Below are 25,218 nucleotides of genomic sequence, written 5' to 3'. Positions count from 1 at the left end.
AATTGATGGGGGACAGCCACCTACATAGCTCTGCCTCTGTACCTAAGCCCTCTTTTCAAGATCTCTATTTCAGAGATTGCAGAAATGGAGTTTGCCCAAACTACTTATGAAGAGGCACGATTTATATCCATGGAGGACCTGGCTTCACCTTCAACTCCCCATTCTGTGGTAAGGGAGAAAACAGGCTGAGGATAGCAAACCCCACCCAGAGGAGGACATCAGGTTCTCTCCTCCCCACTCCTGTCCTTTGGGGATCAGGGCAGAAGAGATGCCACCTCCTGGGAAAGGACAGCTGGACACAACTCTTGAAACTCAACGGTTTTAATAATTGCATCCTCTTTAGCTGTCTGTGGAGTGTCAGTATGCTTTGCCCCCTCTCTGCTACTATCAGGCACCTGGATGGCTCCACTCCAGGCATCTGCAGGGTAGCTGAGAATCCCCCTTACTCAAACCTCTTGGTACATTCCTGCAACTATCTAACAGAAAGTGCCATGGGTTCCAGTGCCCATCTATCATGTTTTGGTCACCACGGGAAACTCAGAATCCCATAGCCATGGTCACCTTCTTTTCCAAGCCCTGTAAATACGAGGACCTTGCATCCAGAATACCAGTCACTGAGCCAACACTGCCAGTGGTGTTCTTTCTCCGTGTGAGATACACAAGAAGTTTTCCTTTGAGGACAGAGGATGAAACATCTGCCTCTACTTGGGCAGACCGCTCACCACACCATCATGAAGAGATCATGAAGAGATAGATTACACAGAGATGGCTCCCTGTGTCCAAGGAATAAAACTGCAACTTATGTGTATATGCTAAATCTAGTACAAACAGCAGCATGCCTGTGAGATGCCTATTCCTAGACAACTAGGAGGTCCGAAGGACAACAAAGCAGGAGTGGAGTAATTGCCTTAGAAAATCTCCTCCTCTTAGGAGGACTTTGGACCTTTGCTTCATGTTGCTGAAGTGAGCAGGAAAGGTGCTGACACCTTGCTCATGAACCAGGTGGGGCTCCTCTATTCATGAAGAGCTTGGTCTGCCTCAATGCATAAAGCAGCCAGGCACCTTATAACTGCAGAGAATTGCATTCGTGGTGTCAGGTGATGGGATCAAAGAGTGAGATCCTCTTCGTGTCATTTTGCCCCACTGATACATCCGTGGTACTGTGCTGCCTCCTAGGTTACAGGACATGATTCCCCCCCAAAAGTTGGTGGACGCAGAGACATCAGGGCTGTGAGGATTTAGCACAGGACTAAGCATGACAAAAAAGCCTTGTGGCAAAAAGATTCAGAGAAGGCAGGAAGCAGCTGTATCGTGTGGGGCTGGAATCTGCTCACCCATGCGTAATGACCTATTTTCCAGCTTTTCCACTCAGGTGACAATGTAGCATGAGCTGGGCTGCAACTAAAAGCATCTGTAATGAACCTGCATCCCATGCTCAGGGATGGGACACAGAGGGAGGCAGCCAGGTGGAAAGTTTAAGACAAGGCACAGAAATACTAATAAAAAACATGCCTTTTCTCAGCATCCCTGTGCTCTTTCTGAAGACAAACCAGGCTTAGGGTATACTGCAGAGGAAGAGATCAGCTCCCTTGGAGGACGCTGCCCCTGCAGGTGTTTGCTAAGGCCCACAGTAAGAAAAGCAAGCAGGGCTCTTTGCTTCCTTGCACAAGCAGGCAAGGGCTTGTGTCCCCGTCCTGCCCTCCACACAGCACTTCTTCCTGCCATCCTCATGTTAGAGTTGTCTCTACAATGGAGATCATGGCCTGCAACAGCTGCACCCCCTTTCTAGGTGGTACAACATTACTTGTATTGCCTGTTCTTCTCTGGGGCTGCCATGCCTACTTGCCCTGCCAGGACTGTTGGTACTTACTTGCGCATAGTGAAGAAGTGCTGCCATGCCTTGTGACATAGCTGTATTCCAAAGTGGAAAGTTGTTTCCTCTCTGGACACTTTGGCCATGCAGGACAAGACACTGCCTAGCCTTCTTCACCCTCCAGGAGACATTAAGAGCCTTAATACAAGGGCAAACCATTTCCCTAGGCATCCAAGTAAGTTCAAGCTTTACTTTTAGCCCTTGCAGCTTGTCATGGGAAAGTCACTCTTGTTCACAATTCTGATCTGTGCCACAGCTCTGCTTGCAGCAGGAGGTCAGAACTGACTAACTTGTTCTCCTCTCTGTTCTCTGTTTCCACTGCATCATTATCTACTGCTCCTCAGCACAAGCAGCAGCACTGTGCTGCTCAAATCCTCCCGTAATACAAGTCCCCTATTGATCCTCTCTAATGTCCTCAGTGAGAAGGGGAAGATAGGCTAGTTTGGGGCTAACCTGTCAAGTTCACTTTGCCAGTCAAAGGAAGCTAACACTTCTTTAAAAGACAGCCTCTTAGCTGGGTTTCCATCTCTGCTTTTACACTCCTAAGAGCAGTTTTTCTTTCTCTCTGACTTCCCATGAGAGAAAGAGAAGACACTACTGGCTTGACAGACAGGAGAGCTGCTCACCGACAAGGAGAGTGTGTCTAACAGTAACTTACACTCTAACAGGAACAAGCCCCCAGTTCAGCACACTGTCCCCTCTTCTTCAATCCCTGCACCTGTCTTTTCTGACAGGAAATGCACCAGGACAGCCACTTCTGCACAAATCCAGGTCCCATGACCTGAGTATAAACCATCTAACACCAGCAGCATAGCTGACTCAATTCACGACACCACGCACATTATCTTGCTCATGAATGAACTATAAATGGAAGCAGTTCCTGAGTCAGAAACAGGTGGAGGAGAACAACGAACTAAAGAGAAGGGAAGGATGAATGAAAGAGAACAAAAGCAACAAATAAACACAGGGTTAAGGGTGCACACAAACAAATAAACAATGCATCTGAGTATGCAATACAAAAGAAAGGATTAAAGAAAAGATGTAAGAATGATGCTGTACCTCATTAGAAATGTATGCACTGGCCCTGACTTTTTCAAAGCAACAATATGATTTTCCTGTCACATTTCACAAGTAGATTTGATGAAAACTGTCCAATACCAGAACAGAGTTCGAATGGACCAGGCTCCATCTACACAGCTGTATTTCCTGGACTGACAGATGCTGAAACCCTCAAACAGGTCCCAGCTTGCTGCAGGCAGGTTGTGGAAGCAGATTCTCCTGATAAGAAGCTGGATCTTACTGTGGAGTGCTGGATCTTTCTGTCAGATGCTTAAAATTGGCTACAGATGGGATTTAACCCTGTAACATAAAATGTTTAAAGGCTAGATGTCCAGGCAAAACAGGCATAAAGAGAAAAATGGCACTCTTGAGGGACCTGTGTCTCTCCATTGACTAAAGGGATTCATAAATTGATAGATGACACTAAACTTGGTGGTGGTTAACAATAGGGGAGATAAATCCTGCTCTTAAAGATTGAAGCCTTGTTTGCAAGAGGAAATGACATATTTCACCTCTCTAACAAAAGAGGAGTGAGCAGTTCAGTGTTATCAAAGGATGAGTGCCAATTACAGTTAGATACTCTCAAAAATCCCCTACTCTCTCCCTCATTCCTCTGGTTAGTGTGTATAATTACCTGTGAGTTATCCAGATTTATTTTCTGGGTTCCAAGAAAAACAGTTAAAGGTTGAAAGAAGAAATAGGAGGATGGAAGGAAGAATATAATTTAAAGACTTCTAGTAGTTGGATATGCAAATGTGAGAAGGCAAAATAGCAAACCAAAGGGCTTAAGTCTCATACTAAGTTTATCCTCATTCACCCTTCACCATGCATAGGAGGCTTTGCAACCAGTATGATGCATTTTTGGAGTTTTGGATTCACTACATAGGCAGTAAAGAGGGATCCTCTTCACAGCACCAAGCTCAACTGTACACTTCTGAATTCTTCTACCTGACTCTAAGAACACACAGTGGTTGACTTGTTTGCCATATAGCTTAGCTCAAAAAGCCATGGAAGCCAAGAGAAGTTTGCAGCATATTGACTTATGGCTGGACTTAGAGATGAATCTGGAATTTATAACCTGGGCAGCTCTACCCAGTATCCAAATGCTCAATGGAGCTGGAGACTTTTGCAGACGTTTTAAAAGCTGCTTCATTGTTTATTTATGCACTTGGGTTAATTCAACCTGCAACTGAAACAATGCTTACATTACACATTTCTAACACAAGTTTTCACATCGAGTGGAAGCTAAACTAACACAGCAAATGACATCAATAATTGAAATTGCTCTGGGGAGGGACAGAACGGTCCAGAAAGGCTCCAAGGCCACGTCTGGGATGTGAAGGAGCAGAATTGACTCACACTGCACACAGGTTCATTCAATGCAGGTGGTCAGTGCCTACCAATGGCCATTTTAACCAGGCATTGGAGCTTGTCAGGACCAAGAATGCCAAGGAACTGAAGGGTCAGTTGGGCCACAGAAATGGGAGTGGAACTGGGCAAACTATACAAAAGCTGTGTAAAGGCTATCCTGACTGCCATGTGCTCTCCAGGGAATACCATGTCTCCTAATATTGGCTTGTTAAGCATGGGGACTGCAAGACCAACCTGTCCCAATCTGTGCAGTGTTCCTGAGCTAACTTGATGGGAGCTGTTCCTTAGTCACACCAGTGGAACAAGGAACCAGACGAGGTCTTAGCCAGTCCTAAAATGCTAGAATGTCTTTGAGTTGCCTCATGCTCACATGCAAACAGCTCAGAAGTTGTGACCAGCCTATCAGCACTGGAAAAAGCCATCACACTCTCATACCCTGCCAGCCCTCTTCACCCTCATGCACAGACAGGAAAAATATCCAGGATGATAATCCTGTGTGAGATTTTGTTCCAGCAACACCTTGTTTCCATGCATGCCACACTGTTGTGTGTGCAGCTACTGACCAGACAGCTTTCATAAGAGCTGACAAAATTTTGCTTGCAAAACCCCCCAGCCACTGCTATCTAGAAGCTCAAAATTGATACACAAGCAAACAGCACAGCTGCAACTAGCTGAATTATTTGGCAATCTTTCTTTCTTTCTGTTCTGTTGCAGAACATTTTGTGTATATTTTATGTCTGCTTTTACATTTGTCTTTAAGGAATATGAGTCAGCAATTTATCAGTTGTTTGAAGCAATCAGGTACAGCTCTGAGCTCCAAATTTAGATTCAGCTGCTTAAAGATATGTACAACCTTAACAGCTCACTTCCCACTTCTGAGCTTTGCTTCCTCCATCTGTAAGTAGGACAGTAGGGACACTCCTTCATAATGTGGTTGGAGTGCTACATTGAGAGGTACAGTGGAAACAGAGAGTAATGACAGAGTATGGCCACATGCTTTAATAGCTCTCCTGCAACATTCAGAGACAATACAAGCAACTATATCACAGCAGTTCCTGGACATTGAGACTGGGAGACTGACATCAAGCTTTGTAATACAGACTGTTACCAGGTGCTGCTGACACAGCCTATAGTTGCGCGTGAACTGGAAGAACGTGGTCATTTGCAGGAATTGAATGTAGGACTAGAAAGAAATGCTTGCCTATTGCTACTGCAGAGGCTGCCTGTGCAGAAGCAGGCTTTGGACTTCAGCAGTATATCTGTCAGGGGAAGCAGCCCACACAATGCTGGAGAAAAAGAGGCAATTACTTTTAATTGTAGCTCTCGGCATGAAGAAACTGGAGACAATACGTGTTTCATTGCTGTTCTAATCAATACCCATGCAGCATATTAAAAATAGGGCTGGATCAAAGGTCAGGAATGGGCAGCAACAGGCAGCAGCAGTTGCATCAGGAATGGAGTTTTAAATTTGGGCCCAGATTTGCATGCTGAACTGGCATACTCTCCACCTGCAGTACTGCATTCAGCTCTGGAGTCCTCAGCATAAGGGAATGGACCTGCTGGAGTGATTCCAGAGAAGGCCATGACGATGGACAGAGGACTGGAGCACCTCTCATATTGAGACAGGCTGAGAGCTGGAGTTATTTAGTCTGGAAAAGGGAAGGTGCCAGGGAGATGTCATTGCGATCTCCTAGTATTTAAAGTGGTCCTACAGGAAAGATGGAGAGGGACTCTTTACCAGGGATTGTAGTGATAGGACAAAAGGTAATGGCTTTAAACAGAAAGAGGTTAGCTTGATATTAGATATTAGAAAGAAATTATTTACCATGAGTGTAGTGAGGCACTGGAACAGCTTGGGCAGAGAAGCTGTGGATGCACCATCCCTGGAGGTGTTCAAGGCCCATGTGGATGGGGCCTGGGCAGACTGATCTACTGGATAGCAGCCTTGTATCCATGAGGGGAGTTGGAACTTGATTAACCTTAATGTGCATTCAACTCAAATTATTCTATGATTCTATGATGATTCAATTATTTTTTTCCAGGAGTAGGAATGGTGTGTGTTTTGGATTTAGGTTTTCTCTTTGGCTTGCTTCAAGATAAGCCACTGTGAAACGAGTTATCATTTTGGAGACCGGGAAAATATTACAATGGATGCAATACAAAAGATCATGCCTTACAGAAAGGCAGCTCTCACTAAGAACTGTGCTATTGCCTAATGAAAGAAAGACCCGGTTGAGTGCTGATCATCTCTGGAAACAGGTCTTTGAACAAGCTTGTTGCACCATGACTACACATGTCACATTACCATGCATGGCAGCACTTGCATTTACACTCTGGTGAAAACTCCCCCTCTGTCTTTACTGCATTGACTCTCAGGGTGGCAGAAGCAAGATGCCACTACTTTATACCACGCAGAGCTGTGCTTTCTCCTTCTCCCTCATCTGTATGGCAAGAAGTAGATCACGGCCACACAGGAAATTAAGGTCCATCTCGGTTCCCCAAGATCATCTTTGCAGAGAGCCTGTCATCTTGGACAACGTTCAGAAAAACGGGTAATATGCTTTTCTGCCAAACATTTCTACTCTGCTCCTGTGATGCTCACAGTAGGGGGATAACAAGTTAGTAATATTTAGCAACATGAAAGGCGAGGCAATAGGCAGACACTGAGGTAGCATACATAGGTCTTAGGTGTTCCAAGGATTCTGTAGCCCAAATTGCAAGGCTTGAAAAAGAAGAGAGATGTAGGCTGAGAGATGCCTCCTTGTGTGAACAGGAGGAAACCACAGTGAGTGAACTGAAGGGAGCAATCCAGCAAAAGCAGCTACTGAAAAGAAGAGGGTAGGAAACTCAAGGTCTTGTCTTGAAAAGACAGCTCGGTCCACCAGAGTTTTTGGAGTGAGGATATTCCTCAATGCTCTGTGACTACAGAGTAAACTAATTAGTAGCAGGTTTCTACGTGTAGGCTTCTTCATTACCACCCACAGGACCAGATGCCCTCTTATTTTCCTATCAAGCAGCTGGAATACTTGAAAAGCCCACCCATTACAGACCTGGACAACAAAAGAGCCATGTGCATAGACAGCATTTGCTGTTTCCTGCTGGTTTCACAGCAAGGAGCAAATGCTTTTTCTCCTCTGCTTCTCTCAGCACTTCCTAGAAAGCATCAGGAGCGCTTTGTTTAGATGGGGTGAGACATGAGTCACAGAGTTCTTCAGACACAAAATCTCCTGGAGTCACTAGTCTTACCCCCTGTGGTGCTGAATTCCAGCTGGATGATGGCAGGCCCTTTGGGAAGGAGAAATTGAAATGATACAGAGAGGCAAACACATTGCTGGGAAATGCAATGAAAGGCACCAAAATGGAAGTGGAAATGGTGAAGGTCCCACAGGAATGGAGGGGCACGGAGGACAGGTTGCTTGCTGGTGCAAGCAGGGCAGGGTGGGCTGGTAACTCCGTAAAAGGGCAGGAAGGAGAGGGAGAGTTCTCCATACTTACTCCAGGACATCCCTGTTGAACTGTTTTTTGCTGTTGCCCAGGAACTCCCCAATCATCTGGCGGCTGAGGCCCTTCCGCTGGAGCAGGAAGTGTGCCACCCCAATAGGAGTGTCTGGGATGAAGCCCCGGGAGATCAGGAACTGGATCCCTTTGTCTGGGTTTCTGAAAAGGAAGGACAAAAATATGCTGAGTTGGCATGAACTCTTTGGGACATCAATACCCCTGGCTCATCATCTGTTGTGCCAGTAACGCTGCCCTCAGTAGGCACATGGGCTCCTATGAGTTCATGTATGTGACAGGGATGGGACTTGTGCAAGCAGGGAACAGACCTGGGAGAGTTCTCCCGAGCTGCTGATGAGTGCATACAGATGTCATGGGAGCCACTGTGTCACCTGCAGCCCGTGCTGTTGTCTGGAGAAGATGTAAGTGCCTCTTGCCACAAAGGATCTTGCTGCTCACCAGTGACTCTCTTCTGCCATCCCTCTCCTTCAGGATCAAAATCTGTTGCACTGTACCTACTCCAGCTTAGCTTGTTTAGGGAGCCTAAATATGACCCTTTGTTACCATCTCAGAAAGCTGGGGTTACACCTCGTGTAGGACAGACAATTGCAAAGGGAAAAAGGTGACTGTGAAGAAAGTTAGGAGGCACTGCTTCCCTGGGCTATGGGCAAATGAGGCTCAAGACATAGAGGGGGCTAACCAAAGATGGGGAACTTTTTTTCTGTAATTAAAAATTCATTTCCTTTTTTCATGCATTTTTACTGCTTGGTGTTGAGTGACACTTCTGCCTTCCTCACTTGAGTCTGCTGCTGGCTGCCTGAATAGAAATCCCATTCTCATATTTGCATTATCCCTTCCTCCACTTCCCCCACCAGTAGCTGTGTTGTTCCTCCCTTCTCTATTGATTTCCCCCCTCAGGCACAAATCTGCGAGTGTGGGTGGATGAGAGCATGCACCTGGAGAATGCCTTGTCAGAGCTGGGAGAGAGCTGTATGCAGCTCCAAGACAGAGCACAGAGGGTTTTTCTCCCCCTCTGACTGTGAGCCCCCTCTGAGATCAGGCTGGGTGTGAGTGAGCCCAGCTGCCTGTCTGTGGGAGTGCTGTTCTACACAGTGGTGTGCCAGCATCTGTGCACACATCTTGGGGGTTACTGTGTGCCTCTACAAGTACACGTGTTCATGTGTGTGTATATCCCCTGTGTATGCAGATTTCTCCTGTATCATACATTTTCCTAGGAGACCATCATGTCCACACATTTTGCCTTTCTCCTTACGTATCCTGTAAGCATACAAGCTTCTATGAAACCTGGCAGCAGCTTTGAGTCTATGGGGGTGCCTGTCCCACAGTACACACTGGAATGAGTGCATGTGTGTGCATCGTGTAGCAGAGTTTCTTCCTGTATCTCAGACTGTGCCACTGAAGGGCCTCAGTCATGATGCACTTTTGCTGAGGGGAACTCATGTAATGTGGAGGATTTCCACGTTCCTTTCATTCTCTGAGCTGGTGAACAGGGAGAGGTAGCATCCTCATGAAGGATAGGAAAGGAAAACATACTTCCACCATTAACCCAAATTCAGGGATCTTTGTCATGGATAAAGGGCCAGGTTTGCTCAGGCTGTTTTCTGGGGTGAAGAAAGGATAGGATGAGATCTCTGAGCACGTGAATGCATGCTATGACAGGCACAGAGTGTGACACTATCAGGTGGTGAAGGATGTGGGTGAGCAACATATGTCTAGCTATAAGGAGATCAGCATTCAGGAGAATGGCCTGCACCATACAGAGGCCTCATGGTTATATTAACAGAAGTTGGGTTGAAGATATTTCTGCTTACTCTGTCATGTCACATAGAAAACATCCTGGGCAGAGTAGCATTGTCAAGAAGAGTGTCTGGGAGAACAAGTCAGCCCATTAAATTTACAAATAGGAGAGATGCAAGATCTAACATTGAAAACCTAGGATTTGCTAAAGGAAAAACAGAATACCTTCTATATCATCATATAGATCTCCAGCTTCACCTTTGAAGAGCACAGGCAAAGTTCTCAGTTAAATGGCCGTGGGTGAAGTCAAGGTAAGTAGCAGAGATTCAAAAAAACATACCTCCATGTGCATATTTTAGTCCTAGAGCCAATGTAATGTTCAAGGCAAGACCTCAGTCACTGATGTGACTCCAAAGACATTGGGCTGACTGTGGATTAGTTCCAGAGGAGATGGGAGCTGGATGTGGCCAGGAAACAGTTCTAATACAGACTGGCATAGACATGCAGATTTCAGAAGGAATGGAACACACAAAGCAGGAGGATGTAGAATAAAACAGTCCAGCTCTGACAGCTCTCCTTCACTGCATAGACTAAAGCTCAAATATAAATGTGACCATTAACCAACAGCAGCCTTACATCAGCTTTTCGCTGGATTCGAGTTGTTCCCCATAAAATCCTGGTAATGAGCAGCATCTCTGCCACTGAACACCTGTATGTGTATCCCATATACTGCAGCATATGACTTTTACCAGATGTGCAGCAAGCAGCTCCATTTCTTTCTCTCCTGAGCTCAGTCCTTGCTATTTTCCTCAATATTTCAGGGGTGTTAAGCACGGCCAGCAAATGCTGTGGGATTCCTCACGTCCTGCTGGCTTTCCCTCTGCCCACACAGCCAGCTGCCCACACACACTCAGTTATTACAGAAGTGCTGCATAATGAAGCACTCTCCGTTCCAGGGATTCCACCCCCTCACTGTGGAGGCGCGGAAGGAGAAAGTGCCACAACAGCGCAGGATCGGTCTGTTCCCAGGGGCCTGCTCCAAGCCAGAGCACTGCTTACAGAAAAGCAGTGTAAGGCCAGGCAGACTATGGCAGATGGTGCTAGCAATTGGAGGCTGTCAGCTCTTGGTCCAGCAGAGCAGCCAGCAAAAATATGTGCATGCACATACTCATAGCGTCAGCTCCACGCACTATGGTTTGGTGACTGTATCACACACTCTGTGATGTTAAACCATCTCCTTGGCAGGGACCAACAATCAAATAATTGCACTAAGCTGAATGCCTATAAACCCCCTTGCCACCCCTTGGGTTGTGGTACATTACAATGTTACAAGAGAAGCTATATGTCCCTTAGTTCCTGCTCATAGAATTAAAAACAAAAAAGCTTTGCTTGCCAGAGCTAAGTCTGTTCCCTTTCTCCCTACCCTCCAATGTTTTGTCTAGAAAATTGAGCCTCACAGATTACTGGCACATTGTTTCAGCAACTAGTTTCAAGGCAGCAGGGAAGCTGTGTTACAGGAAGTTGTGTTTCAAAGCACCATGATTTCAAAGCACTCAGTTTTCGATCCCACAGAGACCTGCAAGATGCAGGAAACTCAGGTCACTACATGAAGAATGGCAATGCTGCCCCAGAAGACCTAGTGTTGTTAATCTGATGTATGAATGTGTGCCAGGCAGACTAGGGGAGGCAGACAGGCTGGGAAAAAACACTTTCACTCCTGCTTTATGATCGCATCAGTACTTGTGTCAACTCTGCATGAACCAAAGGAAAACACATTGGGTATAGGAACTCCTGCCAAACATGACTGAAAATACTGAAACACTTGGTTTGCAGAGATGTGAACCCCGTGTCCTCCTCCAGAAAAACACCAATCCCAACACAAGTACCACAGCATCTCTGTGGAGCTGGAACTATGTCATAATCAGCTCCCATCTGTTCCTGGTGCCTACCTTCTCTTATTCCAGCCTGCTCGCATCCATTGGGCAAATGTGTGCTGCCAGAGCCTGACTTTGATATATACATGCGAACCCACCTGTTCACAATTTACTGAACAGAATTAGTAAGATGCCCTCCTCAATATCCTCCTTGGTTCTCTATGAGTCCCAAGTCTGTCTGCTCTTATAGAATTTCAATTCTGGATGTGCTCTGGAGCCAGCACTAACAATCTTTCAACCACATTCCTGCCTTCTGGGGTCTACAGTCTCTGTACTACACATATTTAATCCATGTCTGTGCAAAACTTCTGCCCATAACTACATAAACTTCAGTCCTTGCTAAGACCAAAAGGCCCACACTACTGCGTGGCAAAACATTCTGCTTGTATGAGTGCATTATGTTCCCAGCACCTTCATCTGGGGATTCAAATGGAAACCAAGACAGCATGAGATAAAATCCCACTATTTCTCATGGGTTGTTTTGATGAGAAATGTCTCATCGAAAGACAACAAGCAAATCTAAAGCTTCTTATAAGAGCTCAGCTGCTTTCTGCCAATCTAAAATAGACTGCATATGACCCTTTGAGCTCACCCCTTCTGACTGTACTTTCTGAGCCACTCTGCTTTACTTTCACATCTAAAGCCTTTTCATAGGATCTCAGACTCAGATGTATGAGAAACTAAGATGACTAAACCTGTTCTATTAAGATGAAAACAATCTACCCAAAGAAACAGAAGGAAAACAAAAGCCAGAGCACTCATACCGGGTTAGCTGGGCTCAGCTCTGCTTTTCTCTCTCCTTCTCCTTGGAAATGCTCCAAGTGAAGTATTTGAGACTGTTTTTACGTCCTCAGATATGCTTCTGCCTTTTCAACAGAATGTGGCACGATCTCAAATGGACTGAAATTGGAATTTAAGGTTTAGAATTCAGGACGGCATTGTTCCTCTACTGGGCAGAACAGATCAGAACAGTACTTGGGAAAATTTAGGGAAAAAGCCATTGGGCAGACAACCCATGGTCTAAATCTGATACTGAGAGGGTCACACCCTTGAATATGAAGAACTTTCCTAGAGACAGATATAGACCAAGAGTTTGTCTTCACCTATTCTTGCGAGGCATTAAGCAGTCTAGGAAACACAAAAGATGAAGTCACTTACATATTAAAGAGATTCAGCCCAATGCGGTAGAGGCGTTTCCTCATGGTGTCTGTGGAAAGCGTGGGGGACTTGCAGCTAGCTGGGTTCTCACAATGGTACCGTGGGAGGCTGAGGATCATGGCTTGCAGTGCTTCTTTGGAGGACACCTCAGAGGCTGACTTTGCTGAAGTGGAGGTGCTGCTGCTGCTCAGCTGCTCTGAGTTGTCTGCATTCTCAGATTCAGAGCCTTTGCTTTGCCCCGTCTCATTGTTAGCATCAAACTGGAGCTTCTGCACTGCCATCTGCACAGGCTCCTCATTGCTGTCCCCCATGCCATTAGTGCTAATGTTCACTTCAGTGAAAGTGTGGCTGTTCTGGAGAGCTTCTGTCTCAGGTAAGCACTCTGGGGCAGCCTGCGGTTCACTGTCTTCTCCCTCCCCTTCTCCCGGGCTTTCCTCAGACTTGGAGGCTTGAGAGAGCCCAGCCTGGGCATTGCTGCTCAGGCAGTTTGCCATGGACACCGAGGTAGACGATGAGACAGAGATATTCTTGTTGTCAATCTGGACTGTAACATCTCGAAAAGCCATCATAAGAGTGCTGCTGCTCTTAGGTAGGGTATCTGGCAGAAGCCCTTCCTCCTTCTCCTTGTCCTGCAGCTCAGCTTCTAAGTCTTGGTTTGGTTGCATTGAACTGGCACTGAAGGTCTCTCTTATCTGGTATGAGCCCCCATCTTGCAGTGAGCACATAGTCTTCAAGCTCCAGGTGCTCAGAGCATCATCAATAGACTTGGCCAGGGACTGAACTTGTTCCGTGAAGGAGTCCTCCAGCTCAGTCAGTGCTCCACTGATCGTGGCTGGCAAAGATGGGGACCTCACCAATGGGATGCCCACAAAGTTGTACCCCTCTACTAAGGCTTTCTCAGCAGAGAAGCTCTCGGAGTTCTGGACCCGGACTTTCCTCAGAGAGATGCGGCGTGGCATGCGGCTCTCCAGCAGTGAGTTGCGGATCTTCTCAAAGTTCTTGCTGAGCTGATATTGTCGGAAAGCAGTTTGGATGGTGCAGGCTGCCCTGCGAGATACCAGGTGACCTCCGTATTTGTGCTCTAGCATTTCAATCTGAAAGACATACAAACAAGAGGTTATTTTTGCTTAATTGACTTCTGATGGCTTTACGTGACTCCAATTGCTATACTGATTAGACTATAATGACTGTCAAAAGTACTTTTAACATGGAATTAATCTTCTCCTGCATTGCTGTGCCCTCAGTATCAACAGAAGGCTTTCCTTTAGGCACAACCGGTCGAAACATCAGCATTGTGAGCTTCCTTACATCTGTATCATGCCTCCACCTACAGTGGAGGCAAGCTGGAACCTGGAGGCACCCCTCCTTTGCGTTTCCATTTCTGACAGCATGATTAAACAGACAATTCCAGAAATGTGTCTTCTTGCTCTGCAATGCTTTGATAGCATTACAGAATGGCTAATGTTAGAAGGTACCTTAAAGATCATCTAGTTCTAACCTCCTGCCATAGGCAGGGTTGCCACCCAGAGGATCAGGCTGCCCAGGGCCCCATCCAACCTGGCCCTGAGTGCCTCAAGGGATGGGGCACCACAGCTTGGTCTCCCCCCTTTTTATAAGCTCCCTTTCAGTACTGGAAGCCTGCAATGAGGTCTCCCCAGAGCCTTCTCTTCTCCAGGGTGAACAAGTCCAGCTCCCTTAGCCTTTCATGGTAGGAGAGGTGCTCCAGTCCTCTGATCATCTCTGTGGTCTTCCTCTGGACCTGCTCCAACAGTACCACATCTTTCTTGCACTGGGAGCCCCAGGCCTGGACGCAGTACAAAGAACATTGATTTAGCAATGTCGAGGATTTTCCCTTTGTTCAGGGTGCTTCCAAACTCTTCCCATCCTTATTCACCTTAGGAAATACTGGCAGAAGCAAGAAGAAACCATTCAGAATAAAGAAAGAAAAGCTGACTTCTAAATGCAGAAAATGCTGTTTTGGTCATAGGAACTAGCAGGATGTATCCATTTCCACAGAAGTCAATAGAAGATGTTTGTTCTGTGTCTTTTAGCAAGCTCTCTGAATCCCAAAGTGTCTCCTTTCTGGTCTCTCAGTTTTTCAGGCATTAACCAGAAGTAAAATGAAAATAGCTCAAGAAGAGAAGAACAAGGTTTGAAAAGCAAGAAATTCTGATGTTAGACATTGAGACATGACATTAAGAAGTGGCAGCAGGATTTTCTCCTTCCTGAACTGGTAATAACACACACACATGTAATACATACACACGCAGCTAAGTGGAATCCCAACAGGCTTCAAAAAAAACTAGTATGTATGGTCTTCTCCATAGTCTTGTATCTGTACTTCCTAGTATTGCCCTCTCTCTTGTTCTGCTGCTTCACTAACACGCTGCAGGAAAAAGTTTGCTTTCTTGGTTCCAGGGAGTAACTGAGAGCTGACAAGTGGGACGGTGTGAAGATGATGGTGAATGATGGAACTGGAGAAAAAAGGATGAACTCAAATTACTTTCACTGAGGTCTTGTCTGAATGATTAACTGAACTCTACATTGTCTACACTTCATAGTGCAGAACACAGGTGTAGACTGTAGTATATACATACATGTGCACATGTGGAAAAGCCCACCAAAGGTAAAGTGCTGGGCTGGGAGCTCTGGTAAATTCAGACTTGAATTAACAGAGGATTGGCTACATAATTCATGTGGTATCCTTACACCCAGATACACACTGCTGCCCCTCAAGGTATGCCTCGCTGGCTCATTATTCACAGGGTGAAGGACTGAGCTGCCAGAAAACCTAAGGTTAAGTGCAAAGACAGAGTGAGACATGAGCCCTAGCTCCCAGAGACATGTCATGTAAACTGATTCCTTCTTTTCCATTTTTTTAAAACACTGTGTAAGTTTTGGATAAAACCATCAGTGAGTGAACTGGATACAAGTGAAGGTCTGGAATGATAGCTGTGAGAAGTGCAAATCACTCTAGGCATCTTTCCAATATTAACTCCCCTGGTTGCAGGGGATGATTATAAGATTTTGGGAGATGACAGGAAGAGACAAATAGTGTAAGTCCAATCATTCTGCTCCTGCACTGGTATCCTGGCTGCTGGAGTATGAATTGAAGGCCTTGCCCTCCCATTGCCACCCCATCACTCCAGGCAGCAATAAGTCTAGGTACCCTGCTGCAATAGATGAAAGGCTGCCATTTCTTGGAGAGAGCAGAAAGATAATGTCCTTTCATGTTCTCCTCCATGAAAATGAAGAAGGGCTCCTCTGCCTTGAGCTTGTTTTTTGTTTGTCTTGCTACTGAATTCACATCTGCCCAAAGCAAGTATCAAAGCTCAGCACTAGCAAATTCTAACAATTTACTTAGCAATAGGGTCAGTAGGGACAGCTGGCTGAGAGCTCTGCTTATCCCTAATTTAAAAAATGTTGGCCTATTATTTGCCTGCCTGCCCTTCCTGAACAGATCTATAGAACTGGTGCTAAAAATCAACTACACAAAGATCATGGATTCAGGTTCATTTACTACAAGATGTATCAGTAATTTTTTGGATAGGAGTTCATTTAATGTGACAAGAAAGAGGAATACAGGGACAAGAAGATATTCTTGGTAGTCAGTAGAAGGATTTGCTATGTTCTCTGACTTTATTTCCTAAGTGACCATCTTAAATCCCACCATCAACTCAGCACTCCTGCCACATCTCTTCAAAGCTTGGTTCTTTGTCTCCAGGAGGAAGCCTCATGTAGATAAATGCAAATCAAACCCATAACCTGCACACACCCAATCCAGACAGTTACTGCTGAGAGCTGACCATGAGCACTTCATATAACCATCTGGTTAATCAAAATGTATAGCTAATTGTGTCGAGAGGGAAAGGGGAACAAATGGGAGAGACAGACACAGCTATCTGAGGAACAGAATAATAGTAAGATACAAAATAAAGCAGAAGCAAGAGCCTTTAATTACCTGAGGTTTCCAGGGAGGTGACAGCCATTCTGAAAATGTGAAATTCATATGCTCTGATCTTATTAGAGGCTAGGACAAGATGTCACAGCTGATCTGAAGTAAAAGGCCAATTTCTGTCATGCAAGGACAGTTCCCAAAAAGGCAGACTTTAATAACTATTAAGGAGAGAGATCCTTCTAAAAATCCGAAGGAATGATGCAAACTGTCAGTACCTTGACAAAACAATCATAAGATTTTTGCAGTCCATTATCTCAGCCCTCTCAAAGGACTAAGGCATGACAGAGCAGAACAACATGTTCAGTGAGAGGAGTCCCAACATAGTCTGCTCTCCAGTTGTACTAGGAGCTCAAGGGCAGGTTCAAGTGGTCGTACAGTCCTTACCAGCAAGGGGCATCTATCTTGCAGTGTTCTGCAGCTGGCATAACAAGGGCCCAGAGACGTGAGATGACTAAGCATGTCTAAAAGATATTTGAGATGGCAGGCAAAGCCAGAACCAGCATAAAGCAGTGCCCTGCCCTCCCCACTGGAGTGGGTCTTAGTCTCTCTCTCTTTGATGCAGCCCAACCATTTATGGTTTACTGATGTCTGAAACATTCAAATTTGCTACCAGGGCAAGCAAACTGACATTCCAGAGGAATTAAGGATTTCACACAGCTCTTGGTCTGTTTTCTTCCTCTCAAAAAGGAAGAAAGGGCATCCATTAGCACACCCCAGCAGTCACAGGTAATGGAGATGTATGTCTGGCTTGCTGAAGGAACCTTCCCTGCCCATTTGAGAGGCCAGCCATGATTGGCCACCTCTCACTCCTAATAAACCCTATGAATCACAAGTAATTGCCTACTTAAAGATATTCTTCTCTGGGGAATTATCTGACAGCCAGAGCCAAAGAAGGGAAAAGCAAGAGAAGGGTAAGGGGGATTTCAAAGTATAATTAGCTTAATACATTTCTGGGCCTCGATATGAAAACTCAGTTTGAGCAATTTAGGCCTTGTGGCTGAATTACAAATGGTTGGGAAATATCCATGGCCATGAGAGATTGCACATGAAGGGAGCTTTAATAAGGTCAGCCTAAGGCAAGCTGAAGTGTCAGGACTGGATATGGCAGAAGAGTTGAGGTATATACCCCATGCTATTGTTTTCCAGAGATGTAAAAGCAGAAGTCTGCCAGGATACTCTCAGTTGTCACTAGTTTTCCAACCAGGTAGCCACTGAGAATGGCTACATGCCACCATGTTAGCAAGAAGAGAATCAGTCTTAGAGACAGAATCTGAGTAGCTCGAGTAAAAGTATGCATTGTGAATAACAACAGTAATACAGAACACATACGTTCTCTATCATCCCTTCTTAACACCTCTTCCTCCCACCAAACTCTCACAATGAAATGACATTGCTACAAAGGCCATGTGTTAATGGGATGTTTTCCTTCTTACATGAGACATCTGTCAGAACTTCTGCACAGAAAGCTCTCTGTGATCTTCATTTTCCCTACTGTCCTGCAGAGCATAAACTTAGGGGAACTTACCAACCCTCTAGCTTAATGCTGAGGGGCAAGGACTGGTAGATGACCTGTACTTCCAAGCCATACAGAGGAAGCTTTATGCTGCCCTTCTTCTTCAGCAGCGCTCAGTCCCCTCTCCAAAGCAAAATGTGAGTTCAACTGCACTGTGAGTCTAAAAATGCATTCTTCCACTTGTTTGTAATACATATTAGTAGAACTTACACTAAGAAAATTTGTGCTATCACTAGGGAACTACTGGAAAAGTGCTGTGACAGGTAATGTACTCTTTATTCCCATTCAAGAGAATAACTGAACAAGTAGGTTGATGGGAAACCTATGAAGCTATTTACTACAGAGTGTAATACAGAGTGTAAGACTGTAAGATTCCTCTCCATGGAAATCTCCCCTTCCAGAGCAAGAAGTAGTGCACTGAAGACATCCATCAGGCCTGGAGAAGCACACATATTTTAATCCCCCTCTGCTGTGAGAAAAATGGTTCTACCTATGAGACAGGCAAGGTTCCTGCAAGGTCAGTACTGCAAGGCACCAGAATGTAATGAACAAGCAGCTAACATGTTTCTCAGTCTCACATGCATCCAGGGCAGGTCTGGCCTCTGCTGCAACAACAGTGATGGGACAAAATGACCTTAAAGCTAAAATAACACAGGACAGACACTCCCCAGAACAAAAGCAGAGCAACTCTAGGACATACAGGAGGCTAAGCCCATATATAGCAGCCAAGATCTGGCCCACCCTGAGGATATCTCACATCATTTTGTAAAGCCAGTTAATTAGTCTCTTGTTTCTTTTCCTGGTGTGAAGCAAGAATTCTGGACATGCAGTATTTGAGAAAGAAAAAGGCTTCTTTTCTGCTCAGGAATTTAGTGGGCCATTGATCTGAAATGCCTGTTTGGGACAGCAGCAATGCCTTGAGGGAAGTGGCAGAGAGATGTACTAGAAACGGCTATTTCTTCTATGGGAACCTCATTAGCTGAGACCCTTCATCTGCAATAACATAGCTCCCACTGAATTCTCCCATTGAATGCAATATGGACAGTATCAGTAGCCCCTGTTTGTCCTGTCCATCTCACATCCTGCAGGGTCTGTATATTAGACAGCCTCCGGTTGAGCTGCCAATCCAGGGAAAAGTCAGAAAAGATTCTTTAGGTTTTCGCTTTGCACAACAGCTCTCCTGGGCTGTAAACTGCAGAGACACGGGGTGGTGAGGGCACATTCCATCTCATTGCCTTTGAGTGAAGAGGCCAGCTGCTATTAGCCCCTGTCCCACTACCGCTGTTTGAGAGCCCCATTGGGAAACGCAAATAAAGATGGGTAGACTGTGTTATGGAGCAAGTCTGTAGTCTCAGGCACAGGAGGAAAGGCTTGAAACTTCCAGAACTGAATCACTGTCTCAGTCTAGTAAACCTGCCTGCCTCTTCAGCATGCTGAAGGCAACGATGGCAACAATATGCTAACACAGTGGTAGACACTGTGCAGGACACCTCCTGAATAAACCTCACCGACCCTGTGAGCTCATTCTGTGAAGAGACTAACATGAAAATGCACATGGGGCCTGTCCAGGTTTATCCAAGAAGGCAGGATGGCTCTTGGAGACCTCTCCCACGAGGGAGGCTTTTTGTGACAATCATTTGCAGGGAAGCCTACAGGGACTCTGTGCTTTTGTGCAGGCAGTGTCTCTGGATGCCTCACTCCTTGGCTGCCTAAAATCCATCTCTAAACCTACAGTAGCACCTGAGTGCCATTTCGGAACACAGAACACAGGCAATGAAGAGTAGAGCAGGCTTGGGTGAAAGACCATTGCAGTCAGAGGTGGGGAAGTTACTTCCTCCATCAGCCCCACGCAGCCAAAGTGCCAGGCTGGCTGGGTGAAAGCTCTAAGCAAACAGAAGGCTGAAGTATTTGCAGAAACACGGGCACACCACAGTGTGAACGCAGCCCCTCCCACCCCATCCCCTTCTCCCACAGCCTGAGGAGGAAGCCTCTGTACCTGTTTATTCTTTAGGTCAAGGGAGAGCTCATAATCGGAGGCAGCTGCATGGGAACACGAGGCCGTCCCTTTGCTGCGCTGCACTCTCACTGGGGAGCCCGTGTGGTGGAGGCTCGCCTTCTGCACCAGAGGGGAACACCCCGCTGCCTGCTCTTCTTGGAGCTCCTCATGCTGGGCTTTTAGCGTCTGGGTGTCGGACCTGCCTTCCTGGCCACTCTGTCTGCCGGCCTCCTTCGGATCCTCCGTTTCACACCCGGCTTTCTTGCTTGTGGAACCGCTGGGATCATCACTGTGAACAAAACGCAACGTTTCTCTTTTTTATTTGTTTTTATTATTATTATTGTTATTATTTGTATTGTTTATGATTACGCTTACTATTGTTCGCTATGCTCTTTCACTGACCTGCATTTTAAATGTTGAGGGAGCACGGGCTGTAAAGGCTGTCACTGGGGATGGAGCATCCCACAGTCTCACCTGCTTCAGAGCCTGGTTCCCAAGGATCCAAACTTTCCCCTGGTTTTTATATGAGCATGTGGGAAATGATGTAAGGACAGATGAATGCTGCAGATTTTCCAAAGAAACAGCGTAAGAGTATGGAGTGCTGAGACTATAAAGATACAGCAGAGCCAGCCAGCCAGACCTGAGGTTCCTGACTCTTTAAAGCAACTCTGCAACACACCCAAAGCAGGCTACAGGACTTCCATAAAATAAGTCATTACTTTCTAACCCACAGGACAGTGCTGTGCCACTGAGGGCTTGAAGAGAAGGCAAAACACTCTTCTACTGTCAGCCACAGCAGTGATTGTATGAAACCAGGGCTCGACAACTGTGAACTCCAAGGGAGTTGACGTGTTGCATTGAACAGGGTGGGATTCACGTACATCTAATCCATTGAAGTGCTGAGGAAGTCTGCTACTAACCTCCCTTGCCAAATGTTTTCTGAAATCATCCAATTTCAAACAAGACTTTGAGGGGCTGCTTGAACTATGGGAGTGTTTGCTGCCACATCCTTCCAGATGAATAACTTATGATTTCCCAGAGAGTCCACTGAGTCCAGTCTGCATGGACTCAGCTCTGCTGCATAGTTTACACCGGATTCAGCTCCACTCCTTTCCAAGGGATGAGTATTTAGCTGATGGCAGCATTGAGTTTGGAAATAACTGCCACAGAACCAGTGCATTTAATTCAATTGAAGTCAAAGCTGTGTACCGTCTCCCACATTTAAACACCATTACATTCTTTAATTCACTTCTAAACAGTATTTCTTTTTCTTGGATTTGCTCCATGTATGATCAGTTCTGCTGTTATCTAGACATCCAATTATTTTATGACTGGTTTTGATGTCAGAACAAAATCAGGGAATTACTTGCAAATACGATTTTCTGTAGTGCCCAAACTACTTCCAAGCATTTTAGACTCATTTTCAAAAGTGCTGAGAACTCTTAAGAGCTCAGGTATTCTAAGTAGACCTGGGTTCTCCATCTGCTGAGCACAGGATGACTTTTAAATACTTTCTAGTACTTTGAAATGAAATCTGTTATCTCCAATAGCATTTTAACAATTAAATTTAGACATATTTCTATAGTTTCTGAATGGACTCTAAATGATGAGTCAAGCACAATGCCACAACTTCAGAACTAAGAAAGTAGAGTTTAAAGGTAGAAAGCTTCTACTTTCATTCACATGTATGTAGTCAGCAGATTTTAAAAATAAATTTAAAGAAATCAATGTCTTGCATTAATTCTGTGTAACCAACCAACTTTATTAAAAAAACATTAAAATGACATAGTTTGCATTCATCAATCAGGAAATACCTTCATTTAAATGAGGCATAGAACTACATGTAAACTAAATCCCAGTTTTTAACTCTTTCTGTTTTACGTCTCTCCACATTCCAGGAAAGATTAACAGACTTTTCCTTTATGGCTTTCATTATGTCACTTTCTTTGGAAGCCTCTGTTCTGCCCTTTCTCATTTTAACCAGTGGCATAGATATGTTTTTATCCTCAGCTAAAGGGATGACCAGGTAATCACAGATTTGATCATGTTTTCTTTGCAGTGCATGACAAAAAACTCACTGCTATTTCAGTGGGAACTGGACTGTGTCCTACAAAGCAATTTCGGCTAGAGTCACAAGCTCTGATTCAGTGAGCCATATATCCCAAATTGCTTTGCTGAGTCAAGGCCACAATGCAGAATGCGCTGCCCTTAGGGCAAGTCAAAGCCTGAGGCAGTGAGCTAAACAGCTAGCAGAATTATCTGGGAGCATGAATGGACTATAAATGCCAGCAAACACTCAGTGACATGATGATTCTCTAAACACTCACATATTTAGATATTAGGAGGCAGTTTTTCACACAGAGGGTGGTGACACACTGGAACAGGTTGCCCAAGGAGGCTGTGGATGCCCCATCCCTGGAGGCATTCAAGGCCAGGCTGGATGTGGCTCTGGGCAGCCTGGTCTGCTGGTTGGCGATCCTGCACATAGCGGGGGGTTGAAACTGGATGATCAGTGTGGTCCTTCTCAACCCAGGCCGTTCGTTGATTCTATGATTTGCTTAACCATATTTTTTGAGTGTCTCCACTGACTACCATAAAATGGCTCATGGTAAAATGTGAAGTGTGTGCATAAGATTTTGCAGCATTCAGGCCCATTGCTGTGTGAAATTGTACGTCACCTCTAGTGTCATTGCTTTGTGAGGCTTTTTGTCACCTTTAGTGCATGCTACCCACTTGGTTTTCTGTCGCACACAGTTTAGAGTGTGAGTAACATTCATAGAAATTGGATATCCTGTGTGCATAGCTAACACAGAAGGAAAAAAAAGAAACAATAGGCTTTATAGAATCAGAATAATCTGGGCTGGAAGAGAAGTTGGGAAGTCTCTGCTCCACTGTCTGCTCAAAGCAGGGCCATTTTCAAAGACAGGTGTGATCAGAAGACCTCTTTACCCTCGTTAGACTTCCCAGGTATTCTTCATGACAGTGAAGGGCCCTAAGATTGCAACCACTAAGTGCACACATTCAGTTACAAGCGCGTGAGAAGCACTACCAACCTCAGTGTTCCCACTTTCAGTACATAACTGAAGCCCCTAAAGACACTTTGCTAGGATGAGAGTATAAACTAACCACACGTACACATATAACCTTGTCTTCCTCTTCCGTGCATGCTCTAGTGAATACACTCATACAGAATGTATTACACTTATGCGTGGAATTTTCTGAGGGTCAAAACTCGGTCAAACCAAAATCAGATTCCACTGAAGCACTCAAAGGCATTTTTCAGCTAGATATTTTTGAGCTAAATATAAACTTTTTAACCCCCTGCTGGTTTGTCTGTTGCACTGTTCAGAAAGCAACAGCAAACACTCGTGCTGAATTGGGAATAGTGTCTGCATATTTTTTTTGTGGGGGAAAAAAAAATGGGTCAACTGTTTTTACTTAGTGGGAAAAAGATATAAAATACCAAAATACCAGACAATTCTACATTACCTTCAGACAAGAGACTATTTCATCCTGATCTGAGAAAAATCAGTGACGTATAAGCAATAGTTTGTTTAGTCACCTGAATGCCAGCACTGTAGCCTTATGGATCCTCTTACTGCCCTTTATTCTTCCTGAGTTTACACCCACCTTTAGTCTGTTTCTGCACAAATGCCCTGGGAAGCCTATTCACTGTTGTCCCCTAGCAGCAATAGATGAAGTTTCCACACTGCTAAAGATCCAGACTAATGCTGCAGTGAAATACAAACTAAAATGATCTTATATTTTCCCACTGTCCTGCATGACACAGTTGATTTGCAGAGCAGTTTTGTTAATAAGTGAAGGCTCATAGGCTATTATCATAGTAACAAGAAGAAAAAGAAGAAACAAAACAAAACAAAAAAAAAGAGAAAAATAAAGTAGAGGAGGACACTACAGTATGGTAGGTCTCTGGAAAAAGGTGCTATTCGTAAATTACCAGGATCTCTTGCCCAGTGAGAAATCAAACACTTTGGCTGTGATGAAGGGGAGGAACAGAGCTATTGCACATTGTTTCTTAGATTAGAAAACTTTTCTAACCACTTGTAAAAATTAAAAGTTCCCCACAGAGTCTAAGATGTGAATCCCAATGCCCTGGCCAAACTCCAACTATGTTAATGTAGTTCTGTATCCACCATCACTCCTGCAGGTTCAACTGTAATTGGTATTCTTTATTCTTGGTGTTTTAAAGTATCACATACTGTTGTCTTTCACATTTTTTGCAATTACTCTTTTATGATAGATGAAGCAATTTTCTGCTCACAATGCAGTCAGGTAGGCAAGGTTTGTAATGCCTTTGGATTGTTTGATCTGAAGTGCTTATATTACTGTAAATCACTTGCAATCACATAAAAGTGGAAGACTAAAAAAACAGCTGTTCTGTTCTTTCTAGATGTTCCTGTACGACTTTTCTGACCCATAACAACTAGCTTAGTTATTATTGCAAATAGATGTCACTGACAAGAAATCTTCCCTCCTTTTGCACTGCAGACTTGTCTAGCGCTGCTGCAATTAGAAACCAGTTTGTTGACAAAGATGGCGACTACGGACAATCCAATTCAGGTCTTAAATGAAATGCAGTAGCTAGTCTAGCATAAGGTGTATACCAAGACAAGGGTATCGGGGTTCTGGGCTGATTCTTAGTGTTTGTTTCAAGAAAGCAGGATGGTGAAAAAGCTCTGAGACAGTTCAACTGTCTTCAACTGACAGCTCAATATTTTTATCAATGTCTAGAGCATGTAAATGAGATTTCTGGGATTTAACTTCTGGGTACAAACTTCTAAGGAAGGTTTTCCACAAGACATACACTGTGGGAAGAATGTAGAAAGATACTAGATGTAAAATCAGTGATACCAGCCCGAATCGATGATAACAGACTATTAAGCCAGAGGGGTCCACCAGCCCATTTCTAGTTGTATCAGCTCCCCATGTCTGTATAGAGCTTTGTATTGTTCTCTGCCCTGGGAGAGATCTGTCTGCTTTTCAGTTCTCAGAGATTGGGAAAGCACAAAGATACACTTCCTTGCATTCTCCTCACCATTTCCTTGCTGTGAGAAACATTTCCAGCTTGGTAAGGATCTGCAC

The 25,218-nt window shown here is 44.8% G+C and overlaps 1 protein-coding gene across 6 annotated transcripts in view; it reads right to left on the bottom strand.

Moving 5' to 3' along the window:
• Nucleotides 1-25,218, bottom strand: part of IQSEC3 (IQ motif and Sec7 domain ArfGEF 3) — a 102,969-nt gene that overhangs the window by 19,921 nt on the left and 57,830 nt on the right. For 4 of the 6 annotated variants that reach the window (XM_048927989.1, XM_048927980.1, XM_048927961.1 and 1 more), the window contains exons 1-3: nt 20,116-20,220; nt 12,649-13,742; nt 7,799-7,960 (exon numbers count right to left, since the gene is read on the bottom strand). In XM_048927989.1, coding sequence (XP_048783946.1) covers nt 7,799-7,960; nt 12,649-13,736 — 1,250 coding nt within the window. In that variant the 5' untranslated portion in view covers nt 13,737-13,742; nt 20,116-20,220. Of the gene's footprint in view, nt 1-7,798; nt 7,961-12,648; nt 13,743-20,115; nt 20,405-25,218 lie in introns of those variants that run through there. The other 2 variants (XM_048927948.1, XM_048927957.1) reach the window with 2 other exon arrangements.

The sequence above is a fragment of the Lagopus muta genome, chromosome 1 (genome assembly GCF_023343835.1).
Source record: "Lagopus muta isolate bLagMut1 chromosome 1, bLagMut1 primary, whole genome shotgun sequence".
Taxonomy (NCBI): Eukaryota; Metazoa; Chordata; class Aves; order Galliformes; family Phasianidae; genus Lagopus; species Lagopus muta.
The sequence above is the reverse complement of the archived record's forward strand: the minus strand, read 5'-3'. Positions and strand labels throughout refer to the sequence as shown.